General features: G+C 40.4%; 1 protein-coding gene across 1 annotated transcript in view; it reads right to left on the bottom strand.

Annotated features, from left to right (window-relative positions):
- LOC141522654 (cadherin-23-like) overlaps positions 1 to 19,222 on the bottom strand; it is a 420,576-nt gene that overhangs the window by 348,823 nt on the left and 52,531 nt on the right. The window contains exon 3 of the mRNA XM_074236182.1: positions 11,696 to 11,773. Coding sequence (XP_074092283.1) covers positions 11,696 to 11,773 — 78 coding nt within the window. The remainder of the gene's footprint in view (positions 1 to 11,695; positions 11,774 to 19,222) is intronic.

Raw genomic sequence — 19,222 nt, 5'->3', positions numbered from 1 at the left:
TTCCCCTTCCTAAAAGCTCTTTCCTTGACCCAGCCTCTTGGCCAATTTGCCTTGTAAACCTTCATTCGTGCCTTTCCTCTCATCTAGAAAACTTCATCCTCTCCAACTTATATTACTTATTCTGAAGACCAACTTTGGATCCCCCTTTCCCATGAAGTTTTCACTAATTACTCCTAAACTCATTCACCTCCTTCCATTATAGTTTGTGGAATACACATCAAGACATCAATGGCAGTGGGACATCCACACTTTTTCTTCCCTCATCCTTGGGATTTGTTTCTCATCTCCCTTTCTCTAGTTACATTTTTGGATCTGCTCGGAGGCCCCCTTGGAATCAGATGCATTGGGTATCCTCATGGCCCACATAAACTACCTTTCCTCCTAGACATACATATTGCCTCCCATGCACATGCTCACAGGTGTGGTTGCAGGAGGCATGTACACATCTCATTAGGTCTGGGGGAGATTGCTGATGACGGGGTCAGCCCACCTGAAAACTGTTCTCCCTGGGCCCAAATGAAACAGATGGGCATTGATGGTGTTTGCAGAGAAATTAATCAGCCCAGGCTGGCAGCAGTGCCAGCCGCTCCCTGGGCCAGATCCATCCTAATGAATCCCGCACTCCCCGCCTTAATAGCTCCTGACAAGACTAATTTACTCATGTAAGTGATTAGAGCAGGCATTATCACCTTAATTGTTGCTTAAGATGTTTTTTTGGGGGGGTGTTCTGCCTGGGAAAGTTCAGGGCCATTTGCACTAAAGTGGGTGAAACAAGGGTAGTAAAAGAAAGGGTCAAGAACCCTCAAAAAACAAGAGAAGGTATCCCTCCCACCATAGTACCATTGATTCTGTCTCTGTGACATCCATCCCCTTCCCTCTCTACTCAGATCGCTACCACCATAGCACAGGTCCTCATCTCCTCTTGCCTGAACTTAAAAAACCTCCTAATTGCTCTCCTTGTCTCAAGTCTCTGTTTAATCCAATTCCACTCCCCTCCCCAAATGATAAAGTGACATTTCTAATGCACAGGTTTGACCTTGCTACTTCCTAGTTCAAGAAGCTTCCCTAACTCTCTATTGTCTCTAAGATAGAACAGAAATTTCTGTTTGGCATGCCATGCTCTTCCATTCACAGGAACTCAATATGCCAGAAAAACTGGCCTGTTGACTGGTCCGCATGCAAACAGTATTCCCATTCTGTCCCTTCCCATAGTCTGCCTCCAATGTCTGGAATGTTTTCCCTCCCCACTTCTTCTTTCTTTTTATGATTCAGCTCAAGAGTCACGACCACCACTAAGAGACTCTTTTTCTTAGAACAATAAGAGACCATTCCTTATTCCCTCAATTGTTAGTGTTCCCTCAAATTTAGTGATTTTTTAAATAATACATCCACAAAGTATATTTACATATGCATTATATATACATACATATGCATTTATGTAGTGACACACCATATATAAGCATGTAAATGCACATATCAAGATGAACACATTCATCCATATACATGTATATCTATATTACATATATACTTACATCATATACGTATATGGGTAGCTAAGTGGATGGAGTCCTGACCTTGGAGTCCAAAGAATGGGTGTTTGAAACTGGTCTTAGACACTTAACACTTACTGTGTGACCTTGGGCAAGTCACTTAACCCCAACTGCCTCACATCCAGGGTCATCTCCAGTCATCCTGATTCAATTCTGACCATTGAATCCAGATGGCTCTGGAAGAAAAAGTGAGGTTGGTGACTTAGCACAGCTCCCCCCCAATCCAGTTTATGTGCTTGTCATGGCATCACCTCCCTGATGGTCTTCCTCAAGAGAAAAAAGGACAAACATCAGCTTCAATCTCAGTCAACAGAATATTGTACTGGAGTCAGAAAGATATGAGTTCAAATGCTGCCTCAATCATTTATTAATTGTGTGATCCTGGGCAAGACTTTTAGGCTCTGAAATGAGGATGGCAGTGCTTCAAAGTATTGTTGTGAGATCCAAATGAGATGTCCTATGAAAAGAACTTTGCAACCTTACAGTTGCAATAAAGTATTATATAAATGCTAGGTATCCTGACCACCACCACCGCCACTGCTGCTGCTACAATTACTACACTATTAGCTACTTCTACTGCTGCTACTGCTGCTCTTACTACTGTTACTGCTTCTATTACTACTACACCTGCTTCTACTACTATTGCTACTATTAATGCTACTGCCTTTACTAGTACTGCTGCTGCTGCTGCTGCTGCTACTCTTTTTTAAATTTATTTTTAATTTATTTAAGGCAATGGGGTTAAATGACTTGCCCAAGGCACAGGGCTAAGCAATTATTAAGTGCCCAAGGCACAAAGCTAGGCAATTATGTGGATTTGAACCCGGGTACCCCTGACTCCAGGTGCTCCATCCACTGCACCCCCCTAGCTACCCCTACTAGCTGCTACTCTTATTGCTATTACTACTGTTCCTACTAATTCTATTACTATTGTTTCTGCTACTGCTTCTACTATTACTACTGCTTCTACTGCTGCTGCTGCTGCTGCTGCTGCTACTACTACTACTACTACTACTACTATTACTACTACCTACTACTGCTGCTGCTGCTACTAAAATTGCTACCATTATTACTACTATTACTGCTGCTGCTGCTGCTGCTACTACTCTCAATTATTACCTCTAGACATTCTGTTCTCTCCATTAAACTCTAAACTCTTTTTGGCCCCAGTACCTAGCACATAATAGGCTCTTTAGAAATACTCGTTGTCTTGAATTGAATGGTGTCTATTATTAAACTGTACAAAAATTCAGGCCAACTTTTAATCATCAAATAAAGTTAGCCATTTATTCAGAGTTGAGGAATTATAATTTAGAACAACCTCCGCCATTCTCAAACAGGAATGGTTAAGGGAGAAAGGGAATTCTGATAGGGCAGAGTCACGGCAAATAGCAGGAGGGAATATAGTCTGGAAACTCAGAACAGTTCAACTATAGAACGGGAGGGTTGTAGAAGTGTTCTTGTGATTATCTCTGTATGAGAAAAGGTATGACTAGAAACTGCTGGAGTATGAGAGAGGATCTTCTTGGAGGCAATTCAAGACTCATGACCAGAACTAGTGGTCAGAGGTTGACACTATTTACAATGATAGTGGGGAGAATTGAACCAATGTCATCAAGCTGAATGAGATATTGCTTTGTGATAGAAGCATGCCAAGAACGTCAGGCTTAGCTGAGCCTTGTATCTTTGCCACTCGGATACTAAGAAAAGGAGATGGGAAATTTTTTATTCCTATTACTCTGTATAGCAGAACAAGGGAACTTCTGAATTGGGTTGCTGTTATTCTCTTTCTACTTTCATACAAAGATCTGCATGCAACTTTTAATTTTTATTAATGTTTTCTAGAAAAAGATATACATTTATGTGTATAATTACAATTTATATAATTTGTAATAATAAAAAATACCATTGAGTAGAAAGTATGAGAAGAGGTCTTCCATAGCAATGTTCCAAAGCATCTTTCTTTCACAGATAGCAATGACAAGCCTAACCCATTCTCAGTAAGAGATGAACTTTGAACTATTTCCAGGAGACTGGAATTCAAGTTGTCATCCATTTCCTGCCTTGTAGGGTATAATCTAGTGACAAGGAACACTGGGGGATGACTGGTCAGAGACCAAACTCATGGTGACCATGGTCTCAATAGCTTCAGGCTCTAACCATTACCCAATACACAATCATCTTGGGACAGACTTTATAGATGCTAGGTCATGGCATGTTAAGGGTAAGGAAAGATTGGGAAAACTGGAAAATAGTATGGCAAAACTAGGCATAGATACATGTCTCACACCCTATACCAAATTAAGGTCAAAATGGGTACAGGATTTAGACATAAAGAGCAATACCCTAGATAAATTAATAGACAAAAAAAAACATTCTATCTTTCTGATCTATAGAAAAGGAATAAATTTATGACCAAATAAGAATTAGAGCACATTATAAACAGCAAAATGAATGATTTTGACTATATTAAATTAAAAAGATTTTGCACTAATAAAACCAATGCTGCCAAAATTAGAAGAAAAGCGGAAAGCTAGGAAACAAATTTTGCAGCCAGGAGTTCTGATAAAGGTCTCATTTCTAAAATATATAGAGAATTGCATCAAATTTATAAGGTCACAAGTCATTCCCCAATTGATAAATGGTCAAAGGATATAAACAGTTTTCAAATGAAGAAATTAAAGCTATATATAAGCATATGAAAAAATGTTCCAAATCACTATTGATTAGAGCAATGCAAATTAAAACAACAATGAGGTATCATCTCACACCTATTAGATTAGCCCAAATGAGAAAAAGGGAAGATGATCAATGTTGGAGAGGTTGTAGGAGGACTGGACATTGATGCATTGCTGGTGGAGTTGTGAACGAATCCAACCTTTTGGGGGAGTAAACATGGAACTATGACCAAAGAGCAATAAAACTGTTCATACCCTTTGACCTAGCAATTCCAATTCTAGGATTACATCCAGAAAAACTGTAAAAAATGGAAAAAGTCCTACATGTTTCAAAATATTCATAGCATCCCTTTTTGTAGTGCCAAAGAATTGGAAATTAAGGGGGATGCCCATCAATTGGGGAATGGCTAAACAAGTGTTAGTACATGAATACTACAGAATATTATTGTCCTATAGTAAACAATAAATGGTAGGACTCTAGAGAAGCATGGAATGACTTGGGATCTGATGCTGAGTGAAGGAAGTAGAGCCAAGAGAACAATTTACACATCAACAATATGAGATGAACAACCTTGATGGGAACAACCCCCCTCAGTAGTCCAGAGAGCTATGATAACTGAATTTGACAGATTATGGACTATATTATCCCCACTAGAGGAAGAAAAACAAAACAAAACAAAATACACAGAAAAACAAACAAACACTCCTACCGAACCTGATGAACATTTTATAAAAATTATCTCTTATGTTATCTCTTTTCCTTAATCTTAATTGCTCATGCCAGAAACTACTAATTTGTAAATATGCTTAATAAAATCTGTATGTAAAATGCTAACTTGACTGTTCACATCTGAGGGGAGAGGGGGTGGGGGTGGGAAGGGAGGGTGGAGAGAAACTGTAACTTGGAAATATACATGTAAAAATGGATAGAAATAAATTTTAAAAAGGGGGAAAAAGAGCAAGGAAAAGAATACAGTCTAGAGAAAATGTTATACCATATTAAACAGAAGAGGAAGAGGAAGAGTTACTGGATTATATCTATTGTTTCCAAAAAGGAGAAAGAATGGCCTTCAAACTGGAAGGAGTAAAACATGTGGTTCATAGAGAATTGAAGTCAAACTTGGATAAGGATCTGATTACTTAAAATTTGAAAATGACATTCTTCAGCTTCTGAAAGAACCAGTAGAGTTTATCTCTTTACCACTGTCATCTGTTTTAGAAATTTCAGATATTTTCTTGTCCTCAGTTTTGTGACTGTTGGTCACAACTACAGATAGTCACAAAATTGAGGACAAGAAAATAAAATTAGTATTTTCAGAAATGGCAAAAGGTTAGACTACAGAGAGTAAAGATCAGTAAATGTGACAGAAGCTCCCAGCAACAATTCAAGTCTAGACTATTTAAACAAATGGCTTGTGAATCTTTTGAAAGAAATGTGGTGATTACCTAGAACCAATATGGGTTCACAAATCAGTAATTATAGCAAACTAATTATCTTTTCCAAGAGGTGTTTTCATTTTCTTTTCTGAAAGGTTTTATAGATTGGTAGACAGGTAAGTATTATATATATGATTTTGGCAAAGGCTTCAACAAAGTAGCTCTTGCGATCCTTGCAGAAACAATGATAAAAACAAATGATTTAGGTGACAATTCAATTTGATGAATTTGTAGTTGACTGAAATTTAACTAAACAATGCTACATTGAGTCCAAACACAGGTTATCACTGAATATAATCCCTTATCCTAAATGAGAGAATTTTGATAGAAAAATCTAGTGATATACTGAAAATATCACCAATCATACTCTGATTTTATTCAGTCATTGCAGGAAGAGGTGGGATTAGAGAGGAATGTGGACTACATTTGCATCAAGCAGGCAATTAACAGATAAATATCTCAATCTGAAAATCTGTGGACATGCTATAGCATTCTGTCCTTGGCTCTGTCCTGTATAACATTTATTAGCAATTTGGATGAAAACTTAGAAGCATGCTCATTAAGTCTGCAGATGACACAAAGCTGAGATGGAGAACTAATAAACTAATATAACAGATGACAGATCCAAGATTCAAAGTGATCTTGACAGATTTGTTGGTTTGGCCAAAACAAACAGTATGAAATTAAATAGGGATAAATGACAATGGAAAAATTATCGAATAGACTGGAAAAATGGAAAGAATCAGTTTCTAGAATGGAAAAAAATCAATTACATAAATATGAATTGGGGAGCTCTAGAAATCATATAAAAAAATCTAAGGGTTTGAGCTGACCATAAGCGTAACAGGAGTCTTAAAAGTATGATAAAATTATTATAAGCGGATGTATGATCTATAATATTGTAATTCCTGAAAGCAATAATCTCATTATACTCTGTGATGATCATATCACCTCTTCAATATCATACTTCTCCCTAGTCACTTTTTAAAGAACATATCTTATTATAAATGCAACTTTGAGAGCTTCCTTTAATTAATCAACAAACCAACTAAACATAGACGAAATCACCAATTAATCTCTTTAAGTCAGAGCTACAAAAAAAACCACTTTACAGCATCATATATATTTAAACAAAATAAAATCAATCCACAAAAATGTTTTCTGTATTCCCTTTTGCATTTATATGTATGCTTGTAAAATTATTACTTCTGGCTTGATATTTACTATCTATAGTTTCAGTCAATTCTAGTCATCAGGTGACTCAGGATTTGGACTAAGGAAGAGAAGTCTCCCTGAATCCAGGCTGTGCCACCTAGAGACCTCCCGTTCTGCTTCTTATAAATTTAAGGTTGACTATTGGACTCTCACAAACTATCAGTGTTATTGATCCTCTAGGATCTAGAGGACCTCACCAGGGCTATGATGACCACAGTCTTACCATGGCCAACAACCTATACTGGCTTCACAAGTAATCAAAATGTTCATTTCAGCAGGCAGCTGAGGAAACTGTAAAATAACATTTCCTAAACTTTACAAATTACTAGAATGATCTTTTCCTAATAGAAAGAGAAGACACCAGGGGTAACTAGGTGGTGTAGTGGATAGAGTGCCTCTTCTGGAGTCAGCAGGACTTGAATTCAAATTGAGTCTCAGATACTTAATAATTACCTAGCTGTGTGACCTTGAGCAAGTCACTTAACCCCATTGCCTTGCCAAAAATAAAAAAGAGAAGACACCAGGACCATGGACAGATAAACAAAAAGGGAAGGAAAGCTTTGAAGAAAGAGTTAAGGAACAAGTAGAAAGATGGATCAAACTTTGAAGAAAGACCACAAGAGATGGTAGAATAAGGGTGGTGGGGACAGTTTCTCCCAAATCATAATCCTACATACCCAAGAAACACTATCAGGGATTTTGATCTGAAGGAGAATACTTGGAAACAGATCCCAACATAGGCTAACATAAGTTGGGCTTCTCACACATCCTCCAGTGATCATTGTTAGGGTCAGAAATGGACTTACTGCTACTCACACCCTATTGTAGACCCTCAGGCCAGTGGGCTGCTGTCTCCTGTGGAAGCTGGCCAGCAGAAGACGTTAAATTTCATCCATTCTCTCTAGGTGTGTCTCCATGGCAGCTGTCACCATGGCTCTCAACCAGGACCCAGCTGGGTGACTATCTAAAGAACCTGAATGAATCTCTCCTGAGGATGCTCATGGCTTCCAAGTCCCTAGAGACCTGTTACTGAAATGCACCCACATCCTCACTCTGGGAGTTAGGGAAGGGGAGGGAACCCAAGGAAGTGGGAAGCAGCAACACTCCAAGGGCTGGGAGCTTCTCTTGACCCAGGTGTGATCCTGGCAGAAGGGAAGTCAACAGGATCACCTTTCCTCTGCCTAAGCCCCAAAGTGAAGAGGGTCACCAAATTGTGCAAGACAAAGATTCACAGTCTGGCCTGTGACTTCTGCTCTAAACTGTTAGGATTCTGTACCTTCCTCTGCCCTACCAGTTTGAGATGACCAGGCAGTATAATATAAAAGAACAAGCATTGGATTTGGATGGAGGAGAGGTAGCTTTGGTGTATGCTATCTATATAAATTTGTTTGACTGTGAATAAAGGATGAACAACAATATAAACTCCTTAGTTGAGCTTCAGTTTCCTCATCTGTAAATAAGGATAATCATCCCTATAGAATCCACATCATAGGATTATAAAGATCAAGAGAGATATCCAATCAAAAGCACTTTCACAATCCTAAAATACTACATACCTGTCAGCAAGGATTATTAAAATAAGATGAGTTAGAATAAACCTTCTTAATTTTTCTGTAGATATTTTCTTTGAGAATCTTAAAACCACCTATCTATTTCACAGCTAGGAATATGGAGGCTGTTCAAGGATAAATTACTTTGAGAAATCACAGAATATTGGAATATGAAATAGTCGTGGGGAGAATCTACTTCAGGCCCTATCTGAATAAGGAGTCCTCCCTGACAAGGGATCATCCAACCTCCATTTGATCTAAATCTCTTAATTTTACAGGTAAGGAAACTGAGGCACAGAAAGGTTATATAATGTTCATAAGTTCACATTCCTTGTTGGTAGGAAAACTGGGATTCAAACTCAAGTCTCACACTCACTGGAGCTGACGCTACTTACATAAGAACAGCGTCTAGGGTCTTAAAAAAGAGAAAGGAACCAAGACCCCTAGACTACCATTACCCTCTGGACAAATTGCATTTTACATATCCTCTTGAAAATATCCATTAAAGAAAGGCTCTGAGCAAAAAATGAGTGATCAAATGAGATAATGTACATAAAGTTTTGTATCTTAAAATATTATACACATATGGACATTGAGGTAGTGAAGTGCATAGAGCACCTGGTCTGAAGTCAGGAAGATCTGAGTTCAATTCCAGTCAATAGATACTAACTGTGTGATCCTGGGCAAGTCACACTTACCTCAGTTTCATCATCTGTAAAATGAGCTGGAGAAGGAAATGGTGAACCACTCCAGTGTCTTTGCCAAGAAAACCCCAAATGGGGTCATAAAGGGTCTGACATAACTGAAAACGACTGAACACAACACTAATGCACATCCATTTGAGCTCTTATAATTATTCAAAGTCCTAGAGATAATCCTCACCTCGCTTCTTACTCACAAAAAAATAGATTTCAGCCAGATTTCCCCAAAGGTGATGATATGGTTCAGGAGGATAGGCCGAGGCACAGAAAAATAGATGGACAAGTGAAATCTTGGGTGAGAAAGAAAAAGAATGTCTGCAGCTGCTGGTTACTCAATGCTAAAGGGGACCAACCAGGCATATTATGACCTCTCTGCCATTGGTTGACTTCCTATTACCCTTTCTTCACCACAGTCACCTTACCTGCCTCCATTTGCGGGATTTCCAGAAAAATGTCCCAGGGTTAGAAGTAATAAATGGGTAGGAGACACTGGAGATGGCCAAGTAGGGCGTAGGTGATTAGCTCTTGGTAGTATCTTTTATACATATGATATATAAAAAAGAATATATATTCTATTTTATATATCTATATATTTAGAATTATATATTCTATTCTATATATACTATATATGGTATTTTAAGATAAAATAGAATATATATATATATATATATATATATATATATATATATATAAATAAAGAGAATTCCTGTTGAGGATCAGTAGGGACCAGAAAGGCAGCATCTAGTGATAAAAGTACTAATCAGGAAAAACCTAGGATCCATTGCTGACCCCAACATTTTCTAGTTACATGATTATAAAGAAGCCATTTTAGCTTCTCTCTGCCTCAGTTTCCCCATCTGTAAAACAGGTATAATAACTATAGTAATTAACTCAAAGGATTTCTGTTTGAATCAAATGAGACTATGTGTCAGGCTCTTCACAACCTCTTTTTATATGAGTTATCAGGTGATTCTCTCAGCCTCAGTTTCCCCACATGTAAAATAGGTATGATAACTATAGTAATTAAGAAGGTTGATGTGTTCCCCCCATCACTGCTATAGGAGGAGTAATCACAGCAAAAGAGTCACCTTTATTTCTTTATAATGGGCACCCATGATCAAGACTTGTTATGCAACCCTACACATTGGAATAGCAAAAGAGTCATCTGCCTGATACAGTGTGAACACCCCCCCCCAAAATTCTATCTGCCCCTAAATGCATTCCAATCATAAGTAGGTTAAACAATAGACAAAGGGACCATTTCCTCCAGAAGGCACTATTAAGAATTTTTAACTTTGAGTATAGGAAAAAAATTGATAACTGTATCTCAATATAGTTGATTTACTTTGTATTTTATTTAATGCTTTTAAAAATATCATTCTGGAAGGGGATGAATCTATCCTGATAATGCCAAAGAGGTCTTTGGTTAAAAAAAAAACAACTTAAGAACCCTGCCATATATAAATTGCAAGTGACACCCAATGATGACTATAGTCCTCTCTTTCATTAGCCTGGATCTATTTATCAGCTACTTAGTTGATGCCTTGGGCCTTGAGAGTTTGACATCTGGGACAGATGAGCTTCAATAAGGGAGACTAAGATGGGACACAGAAGACATAGGGCATGCTAGGGACAGAATAAGGGTATTCACTTAGGAAGAGTAGGCCTAAGGGAAAAGGAAATTAAGACAAACTGCTCATCATCTTTTTCCAAGGCTAATTCTCTGGTGTGAAGTTGTCTGCCTAAGGAAAGAAACTATTTGGAATGGGGACATTTTTGTCCAGAGATGAGAAGATTGGGGACTACATGGCAAACATTTCCAGTATCTGAAGGCTGACATTTGAAAGGGGGATTAAGTTTATTCTATGTAGCTACAGAGAGAAGACCAAGAGGTCTAAGCTACAAATCATTAGATTTAATTCGATAGAAGGAGGAATGCTCTAACAGTTTGAGCTAAACCATCAGACCAGCTCTTAAGGTAGTGAGCTCCCTATCGCTAGAGATGGCCAAGCAGAGTGTAGGTGACCATCTCTTCATAATGTTAGATATACATAGAATTCCTATTGAAGATTGGTAGTGGCCAGAAAGGCAGCATCTAGTGATAAGGGTGTTAGTCAGGAGAAACCTGGGATTCAATGCTGGGCCCAACATTTGCTAGTTACATCATTATGATAAGCCTCTTTAGCCTCAGCCTCAGTTTCCCCATCTGTAAAACAGGCATAATAACTATAGTATTTTAACTTATATGATTGTTGTTTGAATCAAATGAGACTATGTGTCAACCTCTTCACAACCTCTATTAATATGAGTTATTAATGGATGATTCTCTCAGCCTCAGTTTCCCCATCTGTAAAACAAGTATAATAACTAATAACAATAACTAATAATAATTCATAAGGTTTCTGTTTGAATCAAATGAGACTATGTGTCAGGCTCTTCACAACTTTTATTAATATGACTTATTATCAGGTGATTCTTAAGGTCTCAAACAAATCTCAGAGTCTGTGCTGGGACCTTCTCCACTAGTCCATGGGTCCACCATTCCCCAGGGCTTTTGTACTTACCCACTGGTGTATCCTCACTGATTAGCAAATATGTGTCAAAGAAATGGTTGATGAAAAAAGGCAGTCGGTTCACCTGACCTAGAATGCAAAGGGGAAAAAAATGAGCCACCCAAAAGTATTGATCACATTCTATAAACTGAGGCAAACTGAGCACTGAAGGATACATTGAAATGGAAGACGGGAGATTAGGGAAGCTAACTGAGTGGCATGGGACCATTCGATATTTGTTTTAGCTCTTTATAGCTCTTGGATCAATAGATTCATTTGAAAGATGAGTCCCAGAGAGATGAAGGAACTTTACTAGGATGATTACGGTGACAAAGCTAGGACTAAAACCTAGAGCTGCCAGCCTGGGTTTGTCTTCTCTACAATACCATCCTTAATATCATAAGCAACCCGACACACCTCACTGAACTGTTATGAGGAGTAATAAGTGCTTTGAGCTGTTCAAAAGAAAATATCAGGTCTTCTGGGGAAGGTGGCAGGGGCAGTGATGGGAGAAAGGACTCACTCCTGTCCTGGCCTGAGACATTTAGGGTCTAAGTCCTCCCCCGCTGGAGGATCGAGAGGAAGCAAATAGTTCACCCACCTTGGCACCCCACGGGCCACCCACCACCTCTCATCCCAATTTCCAAAAGAAAGCAGGTCTCTGCCAGGGGGTGAGGGCCATTTTCCTTCCACTTGTTTGTAGGAAGGGCCCTGAAGGAGGGGAAGCATTAGAGGCCAGGGAGAAGGCAATTATTGTTTTATCGCATGATTAATATTGTGCATCGTTCCCTACGGCTCATGGCGTTCTGCTGTGTCAGCTCAATGTCTGACAGGTTAGGGGTGGTTTTTTACCTTTCCTTTTTTCCTTCCATTCTGACCTACAAATCCAATTGGTCCTAACCCCCAAGTTCCATTAATCTAGACCTCCAGGGGGGTGAGGCAAGTCTTCCCACAAGCCCAGGAAACAATTCAACCCCTGTGCCTTTGTTTCCCCTATTGAAAAAGAAAGAGAAAAGCAGAACCCCACCTGGGGTGGGCAGTGGCATTTTAGAACTCAGGTCCCAGATCTCATCTGGTGGCCACAGATGGCCTCCTCTTAGGGCAGAGATTGAAGAACCTCTCACTTCTCCCTCCGCATACAAAGGTACACACACACACACACACACACACACACACACACACACACAAATACACACACACAGAAACATACACAGACACACACAGAGAGAAACACTCAAACACACACAGATCTATAAAAATTCTGGAATCAAATGAAATACTAAAGAGAGATGAGGAGGGTTAAGACAAGGAAAAAGTAGAAACACTATTAATGATCCTCACATATGTAGCACTTTAAGATTCTCTAAGCTTCACATTTACATTTAGTCTGTCCCAAAAGTTTATGTGCAGCTTGGTTTTAAAAGCTTAAAACTGCACCAAGACATTTGGGACACAGTGCCTGATCTCATTTGATCCTCACAAAAGATCTGTGAAGAGCTATTATTATTTCCTTTATTTAAATAAGAAAGTGAAATCTCAGAAAGATTAGCTGGCTTGCCCAGAGTGATATATTAAGAGTCTGAATCAAAATCCAGGTCTCCCCCAGTACAAGCCCAGTAATGTTTATAAGCTATCTTCATTATAGAAGTTAGCAGTTTGGGATGTGGAGCAGTAAGGAAGTTCCAAGTTCAAATGCAGCCTCAGACACTTACTAGCTGTGTGACCCTGGGTAAGTCATTTATCCCTGTTTGCCTCGGTTTGCTCATCTGCAACATGAGTCAGAGAAGGAAATGACAAACCGCTCCAGTATCATTGCCAAGAAATGACCCTCACATTGGGTCACAGAGTCAGACACAAATTGAAAATGACTGAGCAATAGTTACAAGATGGTAGATGAGATGGAATGAGTTGGGAGTGAAGCAGGAAAAAAGAATGAGCCTAGCAGACTGAGGGAAGAAGGTAGAAACAGAAGAAGGGGCTAAGACTTGTGGGGAAGGGGACAGGATCAGAAACAAGCCTGGGTATGAGGTTAGGAGTGAAGGGAAGTGGGGGTCAAAGAGATTCCAGGCTCAAAGGAACCAGGAAGAATTTTATAAGTCAAAACTTTCAACTCCTCCATTGACACTGGCAAAGAGAGGTTGAGTGACTTGCCCAGGGTCACAAAACTAGTGAGTGTCCATCAGGATTTGAATCCGCTTCTCCCTGATTCCAAGTCCAGTGCACCATTCACTATTCAACCCTGCTTCTCTAGGGATGAATGATTGGGATTGGGGATGGGGATGAGATAAGAGTTTGGGGATAAGGGGAGACAAGGGAAAGGTCTGATAACTGGGCAATAGAGGAGGATGAGGAAGAAGAGCAGACATGAATGTATCAGGACAGACACACTGGAGTCGCCCTGTAGAAAAAAATTGGATCCATCCAGAGCCACACCCAGAAAACTTTGGGCATTCTAAGGTAAAGGCTGGAGAAAAGGTAGCTTGGTACAGGTCAGAAAAGGAAGCCCCGGATCCGATCCCGGGCTCCAGGAGGGAAAAAACTATTTGACTCTGGATCCAGTGGATAGCAGGAACAGGCGGGTGGATAGGAGGGCCCCCCCACCGCTGCCTCCCACTTCGATTCCCCACATCTAAGCTCAATCTCCTGTGTTGCCAGAGAGACACACAATAATCATTAACTTCTCATGAGTACACAGGAGCATAGTCTAGGCATGGTTGACCTTGAACCACTCACATAGCTTCCCGAGCCTCAGTTTCCCATGGGTGAAATGTGGCACCCTCCAAAATTAGAACCTCAGTCCTTTTGTTCTTTCCTTGGGTTTTGTCTCAGAATCCGGGCATAGTAATGAGAGACAGACAGGTCAGGGAGGAATTTAGAAGTGGGTTTTGTCGGCAGGGGGAGGGAAGAAAATTGCCTGCAGCAGCCGTGTTCGTTTTTTAATTTTATTTTAAAGGGCCTGCCAATAATCAGGTGCTGAGAGCTCTGCACGGGCGGATGGGCAGCAGTTCTCGGACATCATGTGCCACATACCAAGCAGATCTCCGCGTCACTGAACTAACTGTCCGAGCCTTCTGCCAATACTCGCCTCCCTCGAAAGACTTTGTGGCCTTGAGCACTGAGCACTGGCAACTGAGACAAGGAGTAGGGTAGTTGGTAGGTGGAGGGAGGGTGCCTCCCATTTATCCCCAAATACCTCATCTCACACTAAAATGGACCCATTGGAAGTTTAGAGCATCTGACCTGATGGAGCATGAGCCCACAGAATGACATCGGACTAAGACAAAAGTCCAGAGGAGGGTTGTGAATGTAAGGGTTAGGAATGAAGGGGTCATCAGAAATCAAAGCATCATCTTCGAGACACTGGAGCATGTGTCAGAGATAGAGGGGTAGGTTGGCATTCTCTCAAAATATAAGGAGGGTCAATAGCAACCATCTAACCAGATAGATAATTCTGACAAGTGTTCTGGCAAGTTATTAGGGAAAAGGGAGCTCAATTCTATGCATTTTTAAACAAGCCAGAGTCAAATCTTAAGATGAATATGGAGAGGAGGGGTCAATCTCAGCCCCTCTCCATAAGAAACATAACAGCCATAGAATATAGGCAGGGTAGGCCACCCTGTTGTTCCTCAATGAACACCTATTATAAGACACTCCAGTGCTGTTGAAGTCAAGAATCATCTTCAGTTAGACAGGAAAAATGAGGCCCCAGGGAGGAAGGGATTAATTGCCAGGCCTTTGGATCTGTGTCACTCCACTATGCAGAAGAAATAGTATTAAAAGGTCAGCAAGACTTTAGAAGTCATGGTTATGAAAGACAGAAGACTTCAAAGAATCGGAGTGATGAGACAATCGGAGTGATGGAACAATCGAAGTGATGGGACAATCGGAGTGATGGAACAATCAGAGTGGCAGAACAGGTTGTTTGTGATTACATAGAGAATCAATTCAATTCCATTCAGCAAGCATTTAATGTTTCTAATGCATACATGGGAATTGGGTTGAGCCTAGAGATAACAATGAAAGAATGAAACCAACTTTCTGATCTCTTGAAAGGGGGATAAATATAAGTAAATGCAACATTAGATGGAGAGGGAAGGGGCCCCAGAATCTTGGACAATCTGGAAGAGATTCCTTTAATAGCTCACTCATGTGAGTTGACCTTTGGAGACATTTGGGTATCTTAATGGAGTCCAGGGATGTAGGAGACCATTCAAGGCAGAAAGGGCCAGAAGCATGAAATGGGCTGCCTCATTTGATGGAGAGCCAAAAGATCAGTTTGACTGAACCTTAGTGTAAGTGAAGGGAGGAAAATATAAAATAAGTCATTGGTTGAGCTAATGTCTTATGACCAGTCCCATTACCAAGACAGCTAGGTGGTATAGTGAACAGAGCACTAGGATTGAAGTCAGGAAGATTCTACTTCAGGAGATCAAATCTGGCCTTAGACTTTTATTATCTATGTGACCCTGGGCATGTCACTTAACCCTGTTTGCTTCCATAGCCTCATCTATGACTAGAGAAAGAAATGGCAAACCACTCCAGTATCTTTGCCAAGAAAACTCCAACTAGGGTCATGGAGTGTCAAACAAGACTGAAACAACCCAGTAACAACAATGCCCAGATGATGATGATGATGATGATGATGATGATTATGATGATGATGATTCTCCTTCATTCTCAAAGAAGATCATGACATCAGGGGATAAGCACATGAATTGAGTGAGGGGGTCTCTGCTAAGTCTCACTTTCTACTCCATAGTCATCTGGGCCCAGTGGCCAGATATAGATCAGGACAACTGGAGACAGCCCTGGATGTAAGGCAATCAGGGCTAGGTGACTTGGCCAAGGTCACACATCTGTCAAGTGGCAAGTATCTGAGGCTGCATTTGAACTCCTGTCCTCCTGATTCCAGTGCCAGTGTTCTATCCACTATGCTGATCCAAATGGTCCTTTTCCCAAATCAGTGATTGCTGCAATAACAAGAAAGGGAGGAATAGTAAATGATTTAATAGATACAGGTAGACCAGAAGCCTCTAGGAACTGAGACAGAACCACATTGCCATGGTAGATTGGGTAAGGTCTTTTCTCAAAGGATAGACTTCTAGCAGGTAGACCCCTGGGGTATACTCCTGTCCAGTGACAGAAGAATGAATGGGATGGTTTTCTCAGATAACTCCTTCATTGACCTTCATTCTGTGTTGGAAGGATAGGAGCACCAAAGCCAAAAGCCAAAGCAAGGAGCTGGCACCATGCTCCTGGTTTAATTTTAATTTGGCATCTTTGGGCCAGTCCCAACACATTTTAGCATTCATGATGAAGTGATTCTCCTAAGAAACAGGCAGAAACCTCTGCTCGAAAGTTGGCAGAATCTTAAACTGTAGAAATGTTAAAATCATTCAGTCAATCAACAAGCATTTATTGGCTATCTACCATGTGCTATCTACCAAGATGCTATGTGGGCACTGGGGATAAAGATGAAATACCCTTACCCTCAGTCAACGGATTGAAGGCTGAAAGCATTCATTCAATAAGGCATCAGAAAATTCTCTAGGTAACCTAAGTCATCTTGCTACATACCCCAGTTTAATAGGGCTAACAACAATCCCTCTTTCTGGGAGCATCCATGGAAGGGCCTCCTACTAATATATCATGAAAACCAGACTTGATAAACCAAGAGGAGAGGTCTACCTGACCCTGGATCAGTTGGATGATGTAGTGGATAGACTGACACACCTAGAGTCAGGAAGATTTAGTTCAAATCCAGATTCATACACGTTCAAGCTGTGCGACCTTAGGCAAGTCACTTAACCTCAATCCGCCTCAGTTTCTTTATGTGTAAAATGAACTGGAAAAGAAAATTGCAAATCTTCACAATATCTTTGTGAAGAAAGTCCCAAACAGGGTCACAAAGAATTGGACATGATTGAAATGACTGAACAACAGCTACCTAACTCCTGAACTGGTCCTCTATCTACTAGGCAACACTGTCTTTCTTAAAAAAACAACTTAGGGGGCCCACAAGGTTTTTGTGACTCTACTCCCCCATCACCTACTAAGGATGGACATGTAGATGATAATACCTGAAGCCCATTCCATGTGTTAAGGTCAACAATCAGTGTAACACAGCTATCCCCTCCCTGTCCCTAGCATCACTAGGGGAAAAAATGGACCCAGAAATCCACATACAAATAAATGAGGTAGTGTAGTCATTGGGGCACATCTAGAAATCATTATTCCCCTCTTCTTCCCCATCCCAGGCAAAGTCCTCAAGTGACAAGGAGGACATTTCATCAGACAACTGGAACAATAAACAGCTGCTCACAAGGGGCTCTACCAAAGTGTGCTAGGCCATGTGTCCAAGTGCCATCTTGGGCAGAATCTGCCCTGTCTCTTCTCTGTCAGAAGGGAAGGAATACAATGACTATGACTATGATTTTGAGAAATATCGCTGGAATCACATAAAATTTAAAAACATTTTAAAACATCTTAAAGATTCATACAAGGTTGATTTTTGGTGAGGGCTGGGGGGGCATGAAGGAAGCATCTGCTGCTGCTCTCAAACTAATAGTGAGCAGGTCCTGAAATAACGTCATTTGGCCCCAATTCCAGGAAAACAATAGGAAGACAGCAGGATCAAGGAAGGTTTAGGGGGGAGACTGTATTAAGTCCAATGGAGTGGGTTTTATGAAGCAACTAAAGGGGAGCAGCGTCAGGAGCCATTAACAATGTTGGGTCCATAAAGAACAAATCATCGAAGCTTGGCTTTGCTGCTCTGAGTACTGGCTGTTCCCGACAAGGGCTGAAGAGAATCCAAGTGTCAGTAGAAGTAGAAGAATGGGCTGTGGGTAAGGAAATGGGTTCTCCTTGAGTGTTTTAGATCACATTCATTGATTTTGGCTCAAGAAGGGAGATCAGAGGCCTTCTCATTGTGCTAGACTTGGAAATGACCTCAAGGGTTATCTACTGTAAACTCCTCATTTGAAAGAAGAGAAAATTGAAGCCCAAGGAAGTTACTTGACTTGTCTAAGAATACACAAGATGAGGTTTGAACTCAGTTTCCCTAATTCCAGAGTCAGTCTATCCTACACCCATGATTCTGAAATACTTCCTTGGACAGGAAGTCATGAAATAAATGATTTGTGTCATTCCACAAGGACATGGAGTTTTCCCCAACCCTGCCAGTGAATTATGGCAGAAAAACAGGAGGTGGATAGAACTGGGGGGAAGTGATAGATTGTGGCTTTCCTGATCCCAGATGGAGGCTGTGCTTTATTATGCCCAAGCTAGTTGACAGAGGGAATAGAATGCCAGACCTGGAATCTGGAAGATCTGAGTTCAAATTTAACCTCTAGCTGCGTGATCCTGGCTGAGTAACTCATCCCCTGTCTGTCTCAGTTTTCACATCTATACAATGGGTTGTGGAAGGAAGAATGTATTGAGTTTAAGATGTCTGTGGAGCTTCCAGTTAGTTTGAGATGTCCAATTGGAGGTCAGGAGACAGTGTAGACAAACGGATCTGAGAGCTAACTGCAATCATTA

The sequence above is a fragment of the Macrotis lagotis genome, chromosome 4 (assembly GCF_037893015.1).
Source record: "Macrotis lagotis isolate mMagLag1 chromosome 4, bilby.v1.9.chrom.fasta, whole genome shotgun sequence".
Taxonomy (NCBI): Eukaryota; Metazoa; Chordata; class Mammalia; order Peramelemorphia; family Peramelidae; genus Macrotis; species Macrotis lagotis.
This window is presented reverse-complemented; position numbering and strand designations above follow the sequence as displayed.